Here is a 21,838-nt window from a genome sequence, read left to right on the forward strand (position 1 = left end):
CTCCTTCTCCTCCTCCTTCCCCGCCTCCCCCCCCCCCACCTCCACCCCCTCCCGTTTCTCCCCGAGTCAGTTCCGTCAGTCATGGAGCGGCGGTTTTCAGCCGCGACAGTCATCGGAGCTACGAACACCGCCGCCGGAGCTTGCAACGCGGGACGTCCGAGCCAGCTTAGTTTGCAGAAGGTGGGAAACCCGCTCGCGCGCCCGCGATCTCCGCCGCCACCAGCAGCAAAAGCAGTAACAGCAGCAGCAGCGACCGCGGCGGAGTCGTCTCGCGCGGCTGGGCGCAGGGACTGACGGCGCGAACCCGGGAACCCCGTCGCGTGCCCGCATTAGGAATCACCCACGTTCGCCGCGGATCGCGCGCCCTCCTCTCTCTCTCTGTCGACTTCCACGCCTGCAATGCTCCAGTGAGTATATATTTCTGCTGCTCCTTTTGCTCGGGCGAGCTCGAGCTGCTCGTGGCGCGCGGAAGCGGCTCTCGGGCCCTTCCTTGGGTTGTACATCGGGCTCTTGTGTCTTCGCTTTTTTCCCCTTCTTCCCGCCGGTGCAATTGCCGGAACGAGCAGGAAGAGATGAGGGGGGAGAGAGAAGGGGAGGGTATCTTCCCGATCGTGCATGGACAACCCCCCCCCCCCCCCATCATCTTTATTCTATCCCCCTTTTTCTTTCCTCCCTCTCCCCGTGTTTGGGGATTTTTATTTTATTTTATTTATTTTATATATATAAATATACATATATATTTGCAATTGTTTTCCCCGTGGTGGAAAAGACATAGAAACGTGGGGATGGTCTGTGCATTCTTGCCTTGTTAACGTTGGGAGCATTGAAGCCCACAGTTCGTGAAACTTTTGAATTAAGTGGACTTTATACACTGCTCAAAAAAAGAAGAAAGGGAACACTTAAAACAACAGAATATCACTCCAAGTAAATCAAACTTCTGTGAAATCAAACTGTCCACTTAGGAAGCAACACTGATTGACAGTCAAATTCACATGCTGTTGTGCACATTCAACTTTGTACAGAACAAAGTATTCAATGAGAATATTTCATTCATTCAGATCTAGGATGTGTTATTTGAGTGTTTCCTTTATTTTTTTTGAGCAGTATATTTAGCTCACCGTGTATTTGGGTTCTTTTTCATCATTTTACTCTCTTGATGCTGAGTTATCGGTAAGCAAATAAGAAGCCCGCGTGGAGCTTAGACAAAATAGCCCACAGTATAGATTAGCAGTAAGTTTAATTCTGTAGGATAATTCGAGATATCTTTATTGCTTGTTGTACAGAAACTACTGTATTTGACAATTCAAGAGGGTTGGTCCTGTCAAGGAATAATATTTAGAAATAGGAATAGATATGTCTGATTGATGGAGAGAGAAAAAATTCCATTTCCAAACTGAACAATTGGGAGGGGAGGCAACCATTCAGCCTGCAATGTTAGAAAGTTAGATTGTTGGTGAACACAACAAATTTTATTTAATGAAATATATTTTTATTTGAAAAAATAAACCCAACAAGAGTTTATTTGACCAATGGGCTCGTTAAAAGCATTGTTTTATGTGACGTGTAAATTAGGCTAGTGACAGTTGGAAGTTTTCATTTACAAAATCCTTGCTCGACGTTTTACTAAGGGTTTATTTTAAATCCAGCTCAAAATGCTGAAATACTACCACTACCTTCCAAATATTGTATCAGTTCTCTGAGATTGAAACATTGCAGTGGCTTGCGGCTTGCAATAACGTATGTATTAAGAAAATGCTATGTAGAATAGAATATAAGTCTTTATTGGCTAAGAGTGATTGTACACACAAGGAATTGGTCTTTTGTGTATATGCTCTCAGTGTACATAAAAGAAAAGATACATTTGTCAAGAATCATCAAGTACAACACTTAATGACTGTCATAGGGGTCAAATAGGCAATCAGGAAACAATATTAATAAAAATCATGATACAAGCAACAAATTACAGTCATACAAGTGATAAGTGGGAGGAGATGAGTGATAGGAATAACGACTAATAGTAATAGTAATGCAGCCTTAGTGAATAGTTTGACAGCGGTAAGGGAATTATTTGTTTAGCAGAGTGATGGCCTTCCGGAAAAAACTCATGTTTTTGCTGTTTCCTTGAAATTGGAATTCGGCTTCTCTTTCTTTGAAGGTCATGAAACGTGTACGCACCGAACAGATTCAGATGGCTGTTTCCTGCTATGTCAAGCGCAGGCAGTACGTAGACTCCGAAGGTCCCCTGAAACAAGGGCTGCGATTATGCAACACAGCTGAAGAAATGGCAGCTAATCTAACAGGTAGGCAAGAAAGAACCAGTGAGCTTATTTTTATAGTCTTACAAAATGTCTAGGCATTTACTTGGAATGAGACTGAACATAATGAATCCAAGTCAGCAGCATTCCAACCGAGGGGCACTCAGAAAAGTCCAAAATGAATGGTAGCTGTGAATGCCTGATGAAAATCCCATCTTTTTTTACATGCGTTGCATGAGCAGTGCTCTTAAGGAATGGGATTTTTATTGCATGGTCACAATTACCGTCTTGACTTATTTGATATCCTTTGCAAATGTCCATGCAAGCAGTTATGTAGTTGAAATTATTTATGTATGCATATTTTCATAATTGATTATAAATATAATAATTTTAAAATTTATAATTAATTTTATAATTATAATAATTTATAATTTTTATAATTAATTATAAAAAATATTTTTATTTGTTGTATTCCGTCTTAATTATCACCTCGAGGTTGAACTACTGCAATGCTTTCTATGTGGGGCTACCTTTGAAGAGTGTTCAGAAACTGCAAATCGTGCAAAACGCAGCTGCGCGAGCGATCGTGGGCCTCCCCACCAGCACTCTGCGGACTGCACTAGTTGCCGATTGGTCTCCGGACACAATTCAAAGTGTTGGTTATGACCTGTAAAGCCCTACATGGCATTGGACCAGATTAATTGCGGGACCGCCTCCCGCCACATGAATCCCAGAATCCGATTAGGTCCCACAGAGTCAGCCTTCTCCAGGTCCTGTCAACTAGACAATGTCGCTTGGCGGGGCTTAGGGGAAGAGCCTTCTCTGGGGGGCCTGTCTCTCTGGAATCAGCTCCCCCCAGAGATCTGCACTGCTCCCACCCTCCTCGCCTTCCGCAAGAGTCTCAAGACTCATTTATGCCACCAGGCTTGGGGCCATTAGATCCTAGACCCCTGGCCAAACGAATGTAGTATATGTTTGTTGTGTGAATTGCAATGACTAATTTTAATACTATGAGGGTTTTATATTAACTGTTTTAAATTAATTGGATTGTGATGTTGCTTTGTTTTTTACATATTGTAAGCCGCCCTGAGTCCTTGGAGAGGGGCGGCATATAAATCCGGATGGATGGATGGATGGATGGATGGATGGATGGATGGATGGATGGATGGATGGATGGATGGATGGATGGATGGATGGATAGATACATAGATACATAGATATATATGCCTAAAAGATGGGAGTAGAACTCACAATATTCCGTTTCCCGGCCCAGTGCCTTAACCACTGAGTTGGCGAACCTTTTCAGCACCGAGTGCTAAAATGGGCATGTAAACGCATGTGCTGGAAACCAGAAGAACAGCCATCGCATGTGAGTGCCGGGCGGTTGCACTTTCTGTTTCTGACACACGCATGTGCCACCTGGTCTTCCACTTTCTGGCATGTGTGTGTGCATGGAGACCAAATACGCACTGGAAATTGGAAGATCAGCCGCCTGGTGCACATGCACATATCGGAGAAATGATCTTCCTGTTTCCTGAATGCGCACCAGCCAGCTGGTCTTTGCGCATGCATGCACACGCATGCTCAGAACTGGAAGACCAGGTGGCCAATGCGCATGCACGTGCTAGAAACCAGAAGAGCAGCCACCCGGAGCATGCATGCACACCGGGCAGCTGCTTTTCCGGTTTCCTGCACTCCTGCATGCCGGGAGACCAGGTGGACAGCGCACCGGAACCCGGGAGAGCAAGGGGCAATGGCTCACATGCAGTAATGGGCAGCCAATTTTTTTACTGCCACACTGTGGGTGTGGCTTATTTTGTAGGTGTGCCTTAATGGTCATGTGACTGTAGGAGTGGCTTGCCGGCCATGTGACCAGGTGGGAGTGGCTTGAACGATCATCATCGTTCAAGTGAACTGTTAAGTCCTTGACTTACAACCTTACCAGTGTCGCTCGCTGGGGTGACAATTTGCTTCGGGTTTCCCGTGCTCTCCTAACTGGGTCCCCCCCGCACACCTCAGGCTGGCGAACAGGTGCTCCCAGAAGCATAAATGCTGCCAGCGCCACTTCCACCCAGGCCGCCTGCTTGCACCTCAGGTGGGAGGTGGCCGCGTGAGGCTGGAGCCAGGCAGGAGAGAGGGAAGCAAGTCTGAGGCCAGGAAGGAGGAAAGAGGAAAAAAGCAAGGCGCGCAGACAGTGTTCCCTCTCATTTTTTTTCGGTGTGGGCGGAAAAGTATAGTGTCTGAGCAGCAGTCCCTTCGGGACTGGGCGGCATAGAAGTAAAAATAAATAAATAAATAAGGAAAAAATCCCTTCTTTTTTATTAAAAGAACCTAGTAATTAAAAAAAACCAAAATCCATTACTATTAAAACTAAAACCAGCAAAACTATTAATAAAAACAGGTGAGGACTCGGGGTTTTTTTCTGTTATTATTTAAGTGCTTTTACCATATGCTTTAAATCAAGAGTCACTTCTCTCTCTTTCTCTCTCTTTCCTGTCATTTTCTGCCTCAATCATTTTCTCATTTCTCTTTTTTTCTATCATTTCTCTCTCTCACACACACTCTCTCTTCCTTCCTCTCCCATCTCTCCCTCTCTTTCTTTCTTTCTTGCTCTCTCTCTCTCTCTCACACACACTCTTTCCCTCTCTTGTTCTCTCACTCTTGCTATCTCTCTTTCTCTCCCCCCCTCTTTCTCTCTCTTATTCTCACTTTCTCTCTATCTTGCTCTGTGTGTTGCTCTCACTCTCTCTCGTTCTCTCTCCGTTCTTCTCACAGCGGAGGCAGGCGAAGGTGATTTTCAATGTCGGGCGTGCACGCTCCCCATCCCCCTGCCAGCCCGCCCGGAACATTTAAAATAAGAAAAACCTTCGCCGGCTCTAAATTCTCATGCTCGAGGAGGGGGTTGGACTATAGGACCGCCAATGTATTTTTCTATATTCTGGTTGCTTCTCTGCTTCCTCGCTGCGGAGGAAATCAAGCAGCCTTTCTTGCTCCCAGCCTCTCCTCCGACCCGTCCTCAACTCACCCACCAGCTGTTGCTGCGACTCTCGGAAGAGCCCAGAAGATACTCGGTGATCCTCCCGTTCTCTCCCCTGCATACTTGATGGTTTTAACCCCTTAAAGGTTAAAAAAAAATAAGGACACTCGGCGAAGCGACGTTAAGGGGATGGCTCGAGCCCCCCCCCAGGACACTCGGCGAGGCGAAGCGGCATTAAGGGGAAGGCTCGAGCCCCCCACGCGCACTTAGCCATGGTGCACTTAGCTGCGTCTTTCAGTTTTTGAACCCTGCCCAGGAGCCAATCGCCAAAGGTAGGCTTTTGCAAAAGGTAGGCGATTGGCTCCTGGGCAGGGTTAAAAAAACGCGCACTGACAGCTGCAGCTAAGCGCGCTATGGCGCATAACTCAACTTACAGGGATCTATGAGCGCAGATGCAGCAGGGGGGAAAAGGAGAGCCGAGCTGAGACCAGTAATCCAGGAAGTGACAGCTGCCGATCAGCTGGAACTGTGCACACATCTTCATTTCCGCTGGTGGAACTGTGTTCCACCCCATCCTGCCTGATACCCACCCCTGCTAACATTCTCTGGGTGCTACTTCCGGTATGCCTGCCATAGGTTCACCATCACAGCACTGAACTGGTTCTTCATCAGTTAATATTTGCAAAGAAAACTTGCTAGAGGTTTTGAAATAAGAAAATATAATGAAACATCTAGTTAATAACTGCTATTGCTGAATGTTTGAAAGTGATTCATTTGGAAACTGCATCTTTAAATTATTGTATATATTGATATACTGTATTGAAATAAACTGCGCCTTTATTGATTTACCTTACAGCATTCAATGCTTTCCCTACCGCCTGACTGCACTGTTCTGACAATCTCAAAATGGGTGAACAGTGCAGTCAGGCGGTAGGGAAAGCAAGTAGGATACTTGGCTGCATAGCTAGAGGTATAACAAGCAGGAAGAGGGAGATTATGATCCCGCTATATAGAGTGCTGGTGAGACCACATTTGGAATACTGTGTTCAGTTCTGGAGACCTCACCTACAAAAAGATATTGACAAAATTGAACGGGTCCAAAGACGGGCTACAAGAATGGTGGAAGGTCTTAATCATAAAACGTATCAGGAAAGACTTAATGAACTCAATCTGTATAGTCTGGAGGACAGAAGGAAAAAGGGGGACATGATAGAAGCATTTAAATATGTTAAAGGGTTAAATAAGGTCCAGGAGGGAAGTGTTTTTAATAGGAAAGTGAACACAAGAACAAGAGGACACAATCTGAAGTTAGTTGGGGGAAAGATCAAAAGCAACATGAGAAAATATTATTTTACTGAAAGAGTAGTAGATCCTTGGAACAAACTTCCAGCAGACATGGCTGGTAAAACCACAGTAACTGAATTTAAACATGCCTGGGATAAACATATATCCATCCTAAGATAAAATACAGGAAATAGTATAAGGGCAGACTAGATGGACCATGAGGTCTTTTTCTGCCGTCAATCTTCTATGTGTCTATGTTTCAAAAGCCAATTGTCTTCCTTTTTGTTTGTTTCTTTAGTACAATCTGAATCGGGTTGTACAAATGTGATTTCTGCTGCACCCTGCTTAGCAGAGCCCCAACAATATGAAGTACAGTTTGGGCGGTTGCGCAACTTTCTGACAGGTGGGTAAAATCCAGATTGGAGCCATAGATTTGTTAAGTGAAAGTTTCTTGACACATGCCAGATTTACTGTATTTTTGGAGTATAAGATGCTCCGGACTAAAAGACACACCTACATTTTTGGGAAAGAAAAACAAAATATACGCTAGTGCATGGATATGGAAAATAATACGAAATTTTACCAGTTTGGAACTGTTTTAAGTTTTTTCCTTTGCATAGATTGTCAGAATCAGTAAGTTATTCAGCAAGCAATCTGTTAGATATAAAGCTTTTTTCCCTTCTTTTTATTTCCTTCAGGTGACATTTTAATTAAGTTATTGAAAGGCTTTTTAAACTCCAGCTAATTGTTGATTCTCGACAGAAATTCTACAACAAAAGGACACAAAGAAGAAAATAAGATCCATAAAACAATAACTCTGCCTCTCAGCACAGCAGTCTGTTTTAGTTTCGTTTTCAGCACAGCTGGATTAGCACAATTAAAAAAATTAGTGGTTAATTTAACTAATTTTTCAGAGTATAAGACACACGCCCCCCCCCAAAATGGGTGAAAATTTGGGTGCATCTTATACACCAAATGTAGCTCCGCCAACCTGCCAGCCCCCACCCTTTGGCCTCTGCCTCCCTGCAATTTACCTCCTAGCAGCAAACTGCAAACCAGCCAGTTTCAGCTTCAGTACAGCCTAATTAGCACAAGCAATTGATTATCTGTTGGATGGCATCCCACCCCTCAGGTGTTTCAGGCTGCCACCTATTGCCTCCTGCAAGCTGGGAGGCAGATTCTTTTGTCTCCAGCACTCATTGCTTGCTTTTGTCCTTTGTAGATGGTTGCATTGCTGTTGTATTCATACGTTTGCAAAGGTTAACATTCTGGCTAGGGCAGGGGTAGGCAAAGTTGGCTCTTCTATGACTTGTGGACTTCAAATCCCAGAATTCCTGAGCCAATCATGCTAGCTAAGGAACTCTGGGAGCTGAAGTCCACATGTCATAGGAGAGCCAACTTTGCCTACCCTGGGCTAGGGAGTACTCAAAACAACAATGCACAGGACAAGTCAGATCAACCAATCAGCATGCAGGATGCATATCTCTGTTTGAATGAGGAGGTATTTGCATTGGGCCCATCTGCAGCCATTTGCAACTTACACTTACCCCATCTACCTCTTTGCTATCTAGATATGCAGTAACAGCTACAAGAGTTGCAGGCAACTCTAAACCAACCTTTAGTCATTAGGCCAAGAATGTGATTTTTTTTTTTTTCAAAAGCCATTGGAAAGTTAATCCCTGCAATTTCCATTTCTAACTCTTATCTTTGCTCTGATGGGATGTTATTCTCTATCAAAGATGCCAGAATAAAGCAAAGGGACTAAATACTTTGTCTGGTTGGAGTTCCATAGACAGAATGGCACTCTGTTACCGGAGCAATTATTTTAAAGGGCCAGAGTGTAACTAGCTATTTGTCTGCCCACCCCTAATTCTGCCACAAATACTGTCCCTATGTAAGTTTTAGAATTACCCTACTTGTCGTTAAACTGCCCACTTCATTAGCCAATTATGAGTCCTTAGGGTGGCAATTTCATTCTTCATTTGCACTTATGGTAATACATCTCAATTTTTCAAAGGCACAAATCAAGATGAATTATAATTCCAAATCCTTAATGAACAAAAAGTAATGTTGAGTATTCACTGATTTGTTTTTTTTTTAATGTAGCCGAAAGGCTATCTGTAAAAAGGATGGGAGATGGCTTGCTTAATTTTCACTTTTTAACATCTGCTGAGCACTCGGTGAGGAAAAATGAAATTTCTTTCTCTTTTGTGTTTAGATTCAGATGCCGAGTATAGCCAGGAAGTGATGCCCCTCCTGTACCCTCTCTTTGTCTACCTCCATCTCAACATGGTCCAAAACGGCCTAAAGAGCACAGTGGACAGTTTCTACAGTCGCTTCCATGGGATGTTTTTACAGAATGCCAGCCAGAAAGACATCATCGAACAGTTACAAACGACATTAACAATTCAAGACATCCTGTCCAATTTCAAGCTTCGGGCATTTCTAGACAATAAATACGTGATCCGCCTTCAGGAAGACAGCTACAACTTCCTCCTCCGCTACCTCCAGAGTGATAATAACAGCGCTCTCTGCAAAGTCCTATCCTTGCATATCCACCTAGATGTGCAGCCCGCCAAGAGAGTGGACTACCAGCTCTATGGTAGTGGTGGCTCTTCGCGCAGTGAAAGCAATGGCCTGGAACCTACTGATATGCCTGCTTCCATCCTGCAGAATGAAGCCGCCTTGGACCTTTTGCAAGATAGCATTAAAAGAGTCAAAGATGGACCACCCTCCCTCACTACCATATGTTTCTATGCATTCTATAATACTGAGCAGTTGTTGAACACAGCAGAGGTCTCGCCAAATAGCAAGCTGCTGGCTGCTGGTTTTGACAATTCCTGTGTAAAGTTGTGGAGCTTGCGGCCCAAGAAGCTGAAATCTGAGCCTCACTTAGTAGATGTTTCCCGAATCCACTTGGCCTGTGATATCTTGGATGAAGAGGTCAGAATATCTTGTTATCCTGATTTTTTTTTTTTTTAATTGAATCATGGGTAGAATGTACAAACCTAATTGGTTCCCGGGGGAGGATCGTAAAACGAAACATTGTTTCCCATAGGAAGCAATGTAAAGTCAATTAATCCGTGCAACAACAAAAAAAACAAAACGCAAAAAACCGCCCGGCTGTCACCTTTTGAAACAGCCGGGGGGCTTCCCAGCAGCCTCCCGAACGCCGAACCCGGAAGTTCAGCAAAAGTTCAGGTTCGGAAGGTCGCTGGGAAGCTCCGCCGCCCGGCTGTCACCTTTTAAAACAGCCGGGGGGCTTCCCAGCAGCCTCCTAAACCCGAACGCCAAACCCGAACTTCCCGTTCGGTGTTCAGGAGGCCTCCGAGGAGCCCCCCGGCTGTTTTAAAAGGTGACAGCCGGGCAGCGGGGCTTCCCAGCGGCCTCCCGAACCAGAACTTTTGCCGAACTTCTGGGTTCAGCGTTCGGGAGGCCGCTGGGAAGCCCCGCCGTCCGGCTGTCACCTTTTAAAACAGCCGGGGGGCTTCTCGGAGGCCTCCCGAACCCGGAAGTTCGGGTTTGGCGTTCAGGTTCAGGAGGACACTGGGAAGCTCCCCGGCTGTTTCAAAAAGCGACAGCCGGGCAGCAGGGCTTCTCGGCGGCAGCTGCGGTGGCAGGTTTGTAAGAAGAAACAAGTTCGTAAGAAGAGGCAAAAATTTTCTGAACCCCGGGTTCGTATCTCGGGTTGTTCGTAAGACGAGGGGTTCGTATCATGAGGTACCACTGTATTACATTTATGTTGAGATGCTTTATGTGAAAGATTTTCAAAATTGTCATGTTCTCACAACGAAGCCAAAAACAAAATCTGCCTTACACGAATGCCTTCCTTCTACCTATTAGTCACATGGGTAGGCTGGACAGGAAGCCACCAATAATAGTTTGCCTGGGAAAAGATTTAAGTTAAAACTGTCCATTAGAACTGATCAAATACTTGTCGTTGTTAAATTGCACACTTCATTAGCCAATTATGAGTCCTTAGGGTGGCAATTTCATTCTTCATTTGCACTTATGGTAATACATCTCAATTTTTCAAAGGCACAAATCGAGATGAATTATAATTCCAAATCCTTTCAGATTGGGTGGCATTCAAGATGAGTGAGTGAATGAATGAATGAATGAATGAATGAATGAATGAACAAATAAATAATATTTGAGTCAGAAAGGGAGACTCAGTGCTTTAAGTTATAATCTCAAATTTCCTTATTAGGAGGAAAGTTACTTAACTGTATAAGTCGCATATACCCCTGTATCAACTCTGAATGTTCAGGGCAATTTGAAACAAAATTCAATAACACGCATGATTGATTAATTAATTATTATTATTTCTACCTCTACTATATGTGGCATAAGCGCCTAAGCGCAGCAGTGTTGCAATTGCCTAAAATTATTCCTAAAGTAGTCTTGTTCAACTAATGCCTAAAGCAGATTGGTCAATGATCAAAATAAATGACTTCAGTTACAGCAAAGTTCTTCAACATTTCTGGCTTTCTGGACCAGTAGAGGAGAGGGGATGGTTTTGTATGAGTGGCTGGCAAGCATGCATGCATGTGTGTGCAGCTCCGTTTATGCGAGCGGTGTGCACACAAGCTTGCCGCTTGCTTAAATGGAGCGCTCTGCACTTGCAAGTGAAGTTGTGTGTGCGTGCATTTGCTGCTTGTTTCCACGGCTTGGTTGTAAAATCCCTTGGTCCCCTAATGGGCCATGGTGCACAGAAAGTATAGATATACTTGATTGATTTGATTTGATTTGATTTGATTTGATTTGATTTGTATGCCGCCCCTCGGAGTGGCTCACAACAACAAACCAGTACAAATCTAATAGTTAAAAACAATTTAAAACCCTTAATATAAAAACAGTCATACATCTCATACAAGCCATACGTAAAGCGGAAACGGCCCAGGGGAATCAATTTCCCCATGCCTGACAGAAGAGGTGGGTTTTAAGGAGTTTGCAAAAGGCAAGGAGGGTGGGGGCAATCCTAATCTCCGGGGGGAGTTGGTTCCAGATGGTCGGGGCTGCCACAGAGAAGGCCCTTCCCCTGGGTCCCGCCAGACGACATTGTTTCGTCGACGGGACCCAGAGAAGGCCCTCTCTGTGGGACCTAACTGGTCACTGGGATTTGTGCGGCAGAAGGCGGTCTCGGAGATATATATAATTTTATAGATTTGTAATAGAATTGAGAATGATGGCAAGAGCATCTTACTGAATGTAGTTTTCTAATTATAGCACAAGATTTGTATATTTTATTCTTTTGTCCTTAAAAGCAATGGTACAGTCTTTTACACCATACAGGTTTCTGTCTCTAAAAACAAATAATGTAAGCAAGACCCAGTTACATGTTGTTATACATCCAGCTGTTAACATACTGTAATCCAAATAATATATTTGCAGATATTGCAAAGCATCTTAATTTCTCCGGCTGTTGGTGTACATCTGCACAACAAATTATTATGGCTTAGTAAGATACGGACAGCAGTCTTAACAGTCCAGCCATCAGATATAGAAATATAGAACAGAATAGAAATAGCAGGGCCTGTTTCCATCCCTCAGGTACATTTCAGATCGTACTTCTTAAGAGACAGTTGCTCTTTGAAACGACAGCTACTATATGGTGTCCCTTGAGACTCCATATCATTTTCAATGCTTCTCAACATCTGCATGAAACTGGTAGAGAGGTCATCAAGGGATTTGAAGCTGGGCGTTATCAGTATATTGTTGACACCCGGATCTACTTCTCTATAAAAACATTGGGTAATGAAATGACTCATGTAAATGCCTGCTTGCTATTAAATGTTGTTGAGGACAATGATATTGAATTGATTAATCTCTGAATGAGGTATCAATTCCATGGAAGCTATAGTTTTATAGTTTCCATTTAAAACTAAATTTGGATGGGCCTATATCTGTGAGGGCGAGCCTTTTTTGGTTCGCGTGTCAAAAGGGGGTGTACGGGTGTGCTAGCATGCATGCACATGCCCACACCCCTTCCTTCCCCCCCACCCTTGCACAACCCCACACACACTGCCCCGCACATGCGCACAACCCCCCCCCCCCCCATTCCTGTGCATGCGCACAGATACCACTGAAGTCTGGGACATGAAAAAAACGACCAAATGGGCAAACCGGAAGTTCACGAAAATGGATTTCCGGTTTGCCGTTGTGCTGTTTTTTACATTCCAGAGGGTTCGGGGAACCTTCCTAAAACCCCGGAGTACAAAAAATAGCACAATGGGTAAACCGGAAGTTTGGAAAATGCACTTCCGGTTTGCCAGTATGCTGGCTTTTGCACTCTGGAGGGTTCAGGGAAGCTTCCCTGAAACACCAGGAAGTCAAAACGGCCTTTCCCAAAGCCAAAAACAGGCAAACCGGAAGTTTGGGAAAATGGATTTCCGGTTTGCTGTTGTGTTGTTTTTTACACTCCAAGGATTCAGGGAAGTTTCCTGAAACCCCAGAGTGCAAAAAACAGCGCAACAGGCAAACGGGAAGTTTGGAAAATGCACTTCCGGTTTGCCATTATGCTGGTTTTTGCACTCCGGAGGGTTCAGGCAAGCTTCCGGAAGTCAAAATGGCCTTTCCGAAGGCCGAAAAATCAGCTGGCCAATGTATGCATGCACGCTGGAGCTGACATAGGGCAATGCCTCGCGTGTCCTCTGATATGGCTCCGTGTGCTTCATGTGGACCGTGTGTCATAGGTTTGCCATCACAGGCCTGTATTCTCCCAGAAAGAGAATCAGAAGATTCTCTTTCTTGCATTCTCTATGCTCTTTCTTAGACGAAAATGATATTAGTGGTATACAAGTTGAAAATATCCAAGCTTGATTAATCTTCATATGGCTGCTTTTGTATTGGACCCACAAACATTAGTCAGTATAGGATTTGGTGGCCAAGTTGGTCTTTGAAAAGGATCCTCATTTGTTCCCAGCACTTGGGAGTGTTTCACTTACAGCCTATTTATTTCTGTTAGTTGTAACCGATATAAAAATGCTATTATTGCTTTGACAAGGACATTGAAAAAAACCCAAGCTTCAAGAAAGTTTGTTTGAAGAAACATCTTTTTTTTTTAAACAGGCTGAAGATGACGATGATACAGGAACTGAAATGAAGTTATTAAGAGGACACTCTGGACCAGTGTATAGCACAAGTTTTTTGTCAGACAGTTCAGGATTGCTGTCATGCTCTGAAGATACAACTATCAGATATTGGGATCTTGGATGTTTTACAAACACTGTCTTGTACCAAGGACATGCATATCCGGTCTGGGACCTGGACATCAGCCCTTGCAGCTTGTATTTTGCTAGTGCTTCTCATGACCGTACAGCAAGACTCTGGTCATTTGATCGGACGTATCCCCTACGGATATACGCGGGCCATTTAGCAGATGTCGACTGCATCAAGTTTCATCCAAATTCTAACTACTTGGCAACAGGATCTACAGACAAAACAGTGCGGCTCTGGAGTACCCAGCAAGGAAACACAGTACGTCTGTTTACAGGTCACAGGGGTCCTGTCCTGTCCCTTGCTTTTTCTCCCAATGGTAAGTACCTGGCCACAGCAGGTGAAGACCAGCGCTTAAAATTGTGGGACTTGGCATCTGGAACGCTTTACAAAGAACTGCGGGGGCATACAGATAATATCACCAGCCTTACTTTCAGTCCGGATAGTAGCTTGATTGCTTCTGCATCAATGGACAACTCTGTTCGAGTTTGGGATATTCGAAACACTTACTGCAACGCTCTTGCAGATGGCTCTTCCAGCGAGCTAGTTGGAGTATATACTGGACAGATCAGTAATGTACTAAGTGTACAGTTTATGGCCTGTAACCTTCTTTTAGTGACTGGAATTGCACAAGAGAATCAGGAACATTAGCCTTTTTGAAAACGGGACAGAAGATGTTATTGAAAACTAGAGTCTATTATAAACTGAGATTATATATAATTGACTGTGAATTTTTCCCCTCTCCCTTTGTTAGACATCCAGAATAATGGAAGTACTGTATTTGAAAGGATCTTTTATTTTTGCAAAAAATGATAGGAAGGGAGAGCAATAGAATAATTTCACCGTAGTTCTTCATTAGTGCAAAAGTAGGAAGCAATGTAATAAAGTGAACAGCCCAGAATATTTTGATATAGGGGGTAGTCCAAAGCCTGGTCCGAACAAGTAAAATCATCACTGGAGCATTTGCACTTAAATATCCTGCATTGATGGGAACATTCTACCCATTTCTACTATTGACTTACGTAGTACAGTTAATATCACCTTGGGTAGAAAAATATATTCTGTTCTGAGAATGTTCCCAAATATATAACATTTCAATAATGTTTAAAGTTACACCAAAGGACAGTTTCCCAACCCATTAGCATAAAAGATATGAGATTAGATCTAAATATTTTTTTTAAACCTTCCCTTCCATGCGATCTCTTTGATCCAACAAAGAGAATTGGGTGAGTGAAGAGGAAAGACTATTTCCCACTGCAACCTCTGTGATTTCCCAACCTTCTGCAGTTGATTTTCAAGAGAAGGGGATTAAAGGAGAAAGAGTGTTGCAATTGTATTTATTTTTTTAATATATATATATCTGGCAGTTGCTGTCACTACCAAATATATAAAGTGGTTTTAATTCTTTATATGGACCATAACATTTGCAGCTATTCCTAGATCAGAAATTTGGGGTTTTCCTGGATCTATTTGCACTGTGATGATGACATAAAATACTAGATTAATCGTTGAAATAATAATTAGCTATGGAAGGAACCAGCAAAACATGGCTGAATTTGTTGTAGCACATTTTGACTCCATGTAGAAAGATATTTTCCCTCTTCAGAAATATTATCTGTAGACCATATGAACAAAGATACCTAGGGAATGGGAGCTAGTATCATTGCATCATTATAGAAGCCTTGTCAATATCTGATGTTTTCCACTGAAATAAACATTTCTGTAAGTTTTCATATACAAGTGTCAGCATGCAAAATGGAGCGGGATATGGAGGCAGCAAATTTAATTTCTTCGTTCTAAGAGAAGATCAAATATTTCTGCTTTCGGAAAAAAGATTTTGTATTTTTTTTAATTAAAATGTTTAGTTTAAAGAGAAAAGATTGGCATCTCTGTATGGAATTCAGATTTTATGAAGTAGATCGTCACATGGGTAAGAATTTTTTTGTATCTTGTCCATGTCTGTCTAACAAATATACAAAAATCATCTCTTCAGAGTTCTGTACTATTTTACAAATTGTTCTTTTTTAACTGAAAACATTTTTGTATACAACTTTCCCTAACATACTTTTTACACATCTTGTATTCATCATTTCCCCAAATATATTAATTTTTGTATACGTCTTTTTCAGCCAAAAATACTTTTAAAGCCAGATGTTTGCAAGCTCTGAATTTTATGTCTATTCACATTGTGGACTCTTATGTTGATGGATCGCATAATTTTGCTTGAAATAAAATCCATGACAAGTTTCTTACCCAGATGTATGCTGCAAGCGCTATTCATGTTTTATGCACTTAATTTATATATTTTGCAAAGAAGTGGAGGCTGAAGAAAGCAGGTTTTAAACAAAGCTAACATACAAGCAGCATGTTTTATATTCCTGATTGCCATTTTAAAATGCAGTAAAATGAGCAACCATTTCTTATCAACTTTAATAAAAGTATACAAAAATTTCTGATGCTTAAAAAAACCTAGTGCAATATAAATAGCTATCCTGGAAGCAAATCTAATTCAGGGGTTCTTTCCATAATATATGAAAACTTATTCCCTCTGCAGTCCTCAAAACCCACTCAATGTTGTACCAGAAGTGGGTTTGGACCAGTTTGCCCAAACTGGTAGTAAGCCGCTGGTGACATCACAGAACCAGTTCTCTCTGGGCCGGTCTGTGGATGCTGCCATCTTTTGGGGAATTGGGGGGGGGGGATATTTTTTTCCTCAGTTTTTTTTTCTTTTGTGCATGTGTATGTGTCACCATCTTGTTTCGGGTGGAATGTTTTAAACATTTTCGGCACTGTGTATGGAGGTGTCCTTGAAGTGCAGGAGGAAGTGAACCGGCAGTGAGGTAAGTTAGAACTGACCTGTGTTTTATAAAAAGTGTTGGTAATGACCTATAAATCCCGACATGACATCGGGCCAGATTACTTGCAAGACCGCCTTCTGTCGTATGAGTCCCAGCGACCAGTTAGGTCCCACAGAGTCGGCCTTCTCTAGGTCTTGTCAACTAGACAATGTCGCTTGGTGGGGCCTACGGGAAGAGCCTTCCCTGTGGGGGCCCCGGCCCTCTGGAATCAACTCCCCCCCCAGAGATTCGCACTGCCCCCACCCTCCTTGCCTTTTGCAAGAGTCTCAAGACTCATTTATGCTATCAGGCTTGGGGCCATTAGACTAGCTCCCTGGCTGATAAAATGTAATGTATGCTGTTGTGTGAATGGGTATCATTGATTTTTAATATTACCGGGGATTTTAGATAGTTTATGTAGTTTTAATTAATTGGATTTCGATTATTGTATCCTACTATTTTATATGCTGTAAGCTGCCCCGAGTCCTAAATTCAATCAATCAATCAATCAATCAATAATTGTGAGATATTCCAGGGCAGATTTTGGAGGGCTCAAAGAACTGCAGAGAAAAGTAGAGGAATTCTGTGAAAGTATACAATGTTGGATGTTGTTTTTATGTTTCTTTAAGATGTAATGCTCAACTTTTGAGGGGGAAAGTTATAATAGAGACAATAGTTTGAAAGAGAAAAGGAGCTGAGACAAAGAACACCAAGCCTCATTACATTTAAATCAAAAGACAGTTCAAATATTCATGCATTTGATTATTTTCTACTTCCATCACTTTAAAATTCAGTTCAATAGCAATATCTAAAAATAGTCACCACAACATGCACAGTAAATTAGCTCAACATTAAACAAATACAGAGCAAAAATAAAAAGACAAGAGATCTTGTTAGGTGCCAAAGCCTGTTGAAAAAATGTCCTCTAAAATGGCAGATACTGTATAGTGATGCCAGGATTCTTCTTTCTTGAGGAAGTATGTTCCACAGTGTAGGAATCTCCATTCTGATTCATGCCCCTTACTAGGATGAGCCTAGTTGATTCTGTCCATACAGGACGGGCACACCCAAAGCAAAAAACCGAAAGGATTTCCAAATCAGAATGGCAGCAAAATTCTTACAGAGATTGAGATGTTCAATGCTCCTTTTTGTATTTATCCGTTTTTTAAGCCACCCTGAGTCTACGGAGAAGGGCAGCCTTGAAAGCCAAATAATAAATAAATATCTCATTCTATTTGTGAAAAATTTAAACTTACACTGAAAGTAATTAACAGTTAAAAGCCAAGGAAAATATATGCATTTTTGTGTCTATGGAGATTCTCAGTCATTCGGATCATACGAGTTGTCCTAAAGGTGCTTTGAGTTTTAGGGTCTTCTAGATCTGAAACTACCATCGCTTTTACTAGATTGCCCCAGACCTGGTTTGCCATTTGGAAATTCTTGAGGAGCAGATGGCAGTCATGGCCAGGAGGGCTTTTGTGTATATTGTGTTGGCCCAAAAATGCTTTTTCAAGAGGCAACTGGGCCAGGTCAATTATGGATACTTGTAAGCCTGGTATATCTGAATTGTAAAACGTGACTCTAAAGGATGTTGAGATAGTTGAATTCTCTATATTGGTTTGTACCAGCTAATTCTTTGGTAGTCAGAACTAAAGTAGTCAGTAGTAGTCAGAACTAAAGAGTCTGTAAATATTTGAGCACATTTTTAAAAAGTCTAAGGCAAATATTAATAACTCAATTACTACAGTATGTGAGGGAATGTGGTTTTCGAGATGCAGTTTCTTCTACAAACTTCCTTTAAAAGTTTTACATACACACTTGTCTTTCTTCCTAGTGTTTTCTCACAAATGCAGGTTCGGTTCCCCCTCTCCCCAATCAACCAAGTGTTAATCCATTGGTTGTTACAGGAATTGACTGAGAAACCTGTGGCTGGAGCCTAACATGGGCTTGGTAAGTGGCCCAAAGTCACTCAACTGGCTTTCATGCAGCCCGATTGAAAGCCTTGCTGTTGCTGGTTGTTGTTTCATTCATAAGTAAAAAAAGAATCTACTTTATTTGGATGTCCCCTCCAGCAGAGCGTTGCACTTACCTGCAACCTGGTGCGCTGCGCACGCATCCTCCTAATTCATGTGTGTGTGCGCGCTCATCCCTCACATAATTTTGCTTCCATGAATACACAGGAAGCAAAAAGATGCTAAAATCTCATAAGGGGATGCCCGCGCATGCTCTATTTCGCTGATGTGCGGAAGCAAAAAATTGCTCAGATCTTGCACACACGAGTGTCCCCTCGCGAGATTTTGCTTCTACGCATACGCAGGAAGTAAAAAAGCCAAAAAATTCAAGAGGGGAAATGGCACCGCCCAATGGACTGGCACCAGAGTGGTTGTGGGCAAATTGTGCAATCTGTCGACCACTACTAGAACAGAGTTGCCTACAGCAGTGTTTCCCAACCTTGGCAACTTGAAGATATTTGGACTTCAACTCCCAGAATTCCCCAGCCAGAGTTGAAGTCCAGATATCTTCAAGTTGCCAAGGTTGGGAAACACTGGCCTACAGTATTGGATTACTACTGGTACAGATAAGGACACTGCACCGATAGTGAAAGTTGAGCTGCTTGTGCAGCTTTGCTTCTCACATGTGTGTCCCAACATGTTTTTACTTCTGCGCATGCGTGAAAGCAAAAAAAAAAAATCACTGAAATCTCTTGCGCACATGAGATTTTGCTTCCTGCACATGTGCAGAAGCAAAAACATGCTGGGAAACACACAGGGATGCAGGAGAAGCAAAGTAGCACACCGATAGCGGTGGGAATGGGTCGCCTATCACATCCTTATGTGAGTGACAGCTACAGGAATAGTTTTAGGGAGAGTCAAAAGAATGGCCGGAAGATGGACTGCTGCACTCTTTTTTTCTAGTTGGAAGATGGCGCCCTTATCGCCTCAATTTTCAACTACTGCAATGCTCTCTACTTGGGGCTACCTCTTGAAGAGTGTCCGGAAACTGCAGAACGCAGCCGCGCAAGCAGTCATGGGTTTACCCAGACATGTACATATCTCTCTAACACTCTGTTGATGACCTATAAAGCCCTACATGGCATCGGGCCAGAATACCTACGAGACCACCTCCTGCCGCATGAATCCCAGCGACAGGTTAGGTCCCACAGAGTTGGCCTTCTCCCGGTCCCGTCAACTATTGTTGTGAGCCGCTCTGAGTCTCCGGAGAGGGGCGGCATACAAATCTAATAAATTAAAACTAGACAATGTCAGTTGGTGGGGCCTAGGGAAAAATCCTTCTCTGTGGGTGCCCCGGCCCTCTGGAATCGCACCCCCTGGAGAATTTATTTATTTATTTGTTTGATTGATTGATTTTTATGCCGTCCTTCTCCTTAGACTCAGGGCGGCTTACAACATGTTAGCAATAGCACTTTTTAACCGAGCCAGCATATTGCCCCCACAATCCGGGTCATTTTACCCACCTTGGAAGGATGGAAGGCTGAGTCAACCTTGAGCCGGTGATGAGATTTGAGCCGCTGACCTACAGATCTACAGTCAGCTTCAGTGGCCTGCAGTACAGCACTCTAGATTTGTACTGCCCCCACCCTCATTGCCTTCTGCAAGAGTCTTAAGACTCACTTATGCTGCCAGGCTTGGGGCCATTATATTCTTGCCCTCAGCCAATGAATGGATTCAGAGAAATAGATTGAATGGGATTTTATATTTAATTAATTGGACCCGAAATGTTATGTGCTGTTTTTATATGTTGTGAGCCGCCCCAAGTCCTCAGAGAGGGGCGGCATAAAACTCCAATTACTGTAATAAATGAATAAATAGAATACTGTATACTGTAATTCTTTATCAGCCAAGTGTGATTGGACACATAAGGAATTTGTCTTAGTGCATATGCTCTCAGTGTACATAAAAGAAAAGATACATTTGTCAGGAATCATGAGGTGCAACACTTAATGATTGTCATAGGGATTAAATAAGCAATGAAGAAACAATCAGTATTAATAAAATCTTAAGATACAAGCAAAAAGTTACAGTCGTACAGTCCTAAGTGGGAGGAAATGGGTGATAGGGAAAAAACTAGTAGAAATAGAAGTGCAGACTTAGTAAAAAAAATGTGACAATTCAACTTAGCACTTTGAGGGAAGAAAGGGTTTCAAATACGAAAGCGACATTTCATTTTATTCTTATTATTAAGAGGTTGAGGCCAAAAGCTAAGCGGGATCTTGGAGGAGCTTAGCTAGCCCGTGAAATCAAATACTGTATGCTAAAAGAAAGCAAACGAATCCCAGTTTCCTGCTGAAGGCCAAGCCAATTGAGCGGACAGGCCTCTAAAAGCCTGAAGAATCTAAGCCGCTTCGATTCTTACTACGTAATAAAACTGGTTAAACTAAGGTCGGCTGGCTTACACTCAGCACACAGCGCCGACTCGGGCACTGTGGTGCAAAAAAAACCACGGCGGTTTTCGGCTCGCTTGGTCTTGGGTGAAGGCTCGGAGAGAGCCGGAACAGCAGAGGGCGCCGCCGGCTTCCGAGCCCCGGCCCAGGGTCGCTGGCGGCCGGTTGTAAAGGGAGGAGGAAGAAGCTTCGGCAGGAGCCTTATCTGCGGGCAGCAGTGAGGGCTGGGCCGCGCTTCATGGGGCCCCGCCGACCCAGCCCGTGAGGGGCCGCCCTCTGCCCGCTCGGCCACAGAGAAGAAACCGCCGCGGGGCTCAATGGCGGGCTTGGCTCTCCGCCTTCCTTCGGTGGTGAGGCTGTGGCGGCGGCAGAGCCTGCGGAGCTCCTCCTGGCCTCGGGTCCTCTTCCACCCGGCGGCCCTCGGGAGCGCGGTATGGACTGCGCAGAGGTGCGGCGTCGCCGCTTTGGCCTCCGGTGTTCCCCGCCGCGCGCTGCTGCTCCTTTCCCGCACCGCCTCCTCCTGGGCAGCGGCGGCCGCGGAATCCTCGCGGAAGAAGCCGGACGACCCTCAAGGGACCGAGCAGCCCGCGGCGGCAGGGCCCGACCAGCGCGCCGTCTCGGACGCTAAGAAGCTTTTGGCGCTGGCTTATCCGGAGCGCTGGAAACTGTCGGGTAAATCTCCTCGCCGGGCCGCATCTCGCCTCCTCCTCCTCGCCTGCAGCTCTCGGATTGCAAAAGCGCGCTGCCCTCCCGCGCGGGCCTGTGGAGGGGATTGAGTTTACTCCTGAAGTGTATCTTTTCCCTCCCCGGGAACTCGTAACCGGTTCCCCTCAGGTAGCAAGGGAAAGGCTGCCCGCTGCTGGCT

At 43.8% G+C, this 21,838-nt stretch overlaps 2 protein-coding genes across 3 annotated transcripts in view; both read left to right on the forward strand.

Annotated features, from left to right (window-relative positions):
* The first annotated feature begins 63 nt into the window (after positions 1–63).
* On the forward strand, positions 64–15,992 carry TAF5L (TATA-box binding protein associated factor 5 like). Its single transcript, XM_070733948.1, has 5 exons — positions 64–407; positions 2,156–2,300; positions 6,815–6,919; positions 8,735–9,459; positions 13,588–15,992. The coding sequence occupies exons 2-5, from the start codon at positions 2,159–2,161 to the stop codon at positions 14,383–14,385; spliced, it is 1,770 nt and encodes a 589-aa protein (XP_070590049.1). The 5' UTR covers positions 64–407; positions 2,156–2,158; the 3' UTR covers positions 14,386–15,992.
* Positions 15,993–20,755: 4,763 nt separating this feature from the next.
* Positions 20,756–21,838, forward strand: part of ABCB10 (ATP binding cassette subfamily B member 10) — a 34,255-nt gene continuing 33,172 nt past the window's right edge. Inside the window, exon 1 of one of the 2 annotated variants that reach the window (XM_070733950.1) lies at positions 20,756–21,645. In XM_070733950.1, the coding sequence (XP_070590051.1) occupies positions 21,291–21,645 (355 nt within the window). In that variant the 5' untranslated portion in view covers positions 20,756–21,290. Of the gene's footprint in view, positions 21,808–21,838 lie in introns of both variants that reach the window. The other variant, XM_070733951.1, reaches the window with a different exon arrangement.

This window comes from Erythrolamprus reginae, chromosome 1 (assembly GCF_031021105.1).
Source record: "Erythrolamprus reginae isolate rEryReg1 chromosome 1, rEryReg1.hap1, whole genome shotgun sequence".
Classification (NCBI taxonomy): domain Eukaryota; kingdom Metazoa; phylum Chordata; class Lepidosauria; order Squamata; family Dipsadidae; genus Erythrolamprus; species Erythrolamprus reginae.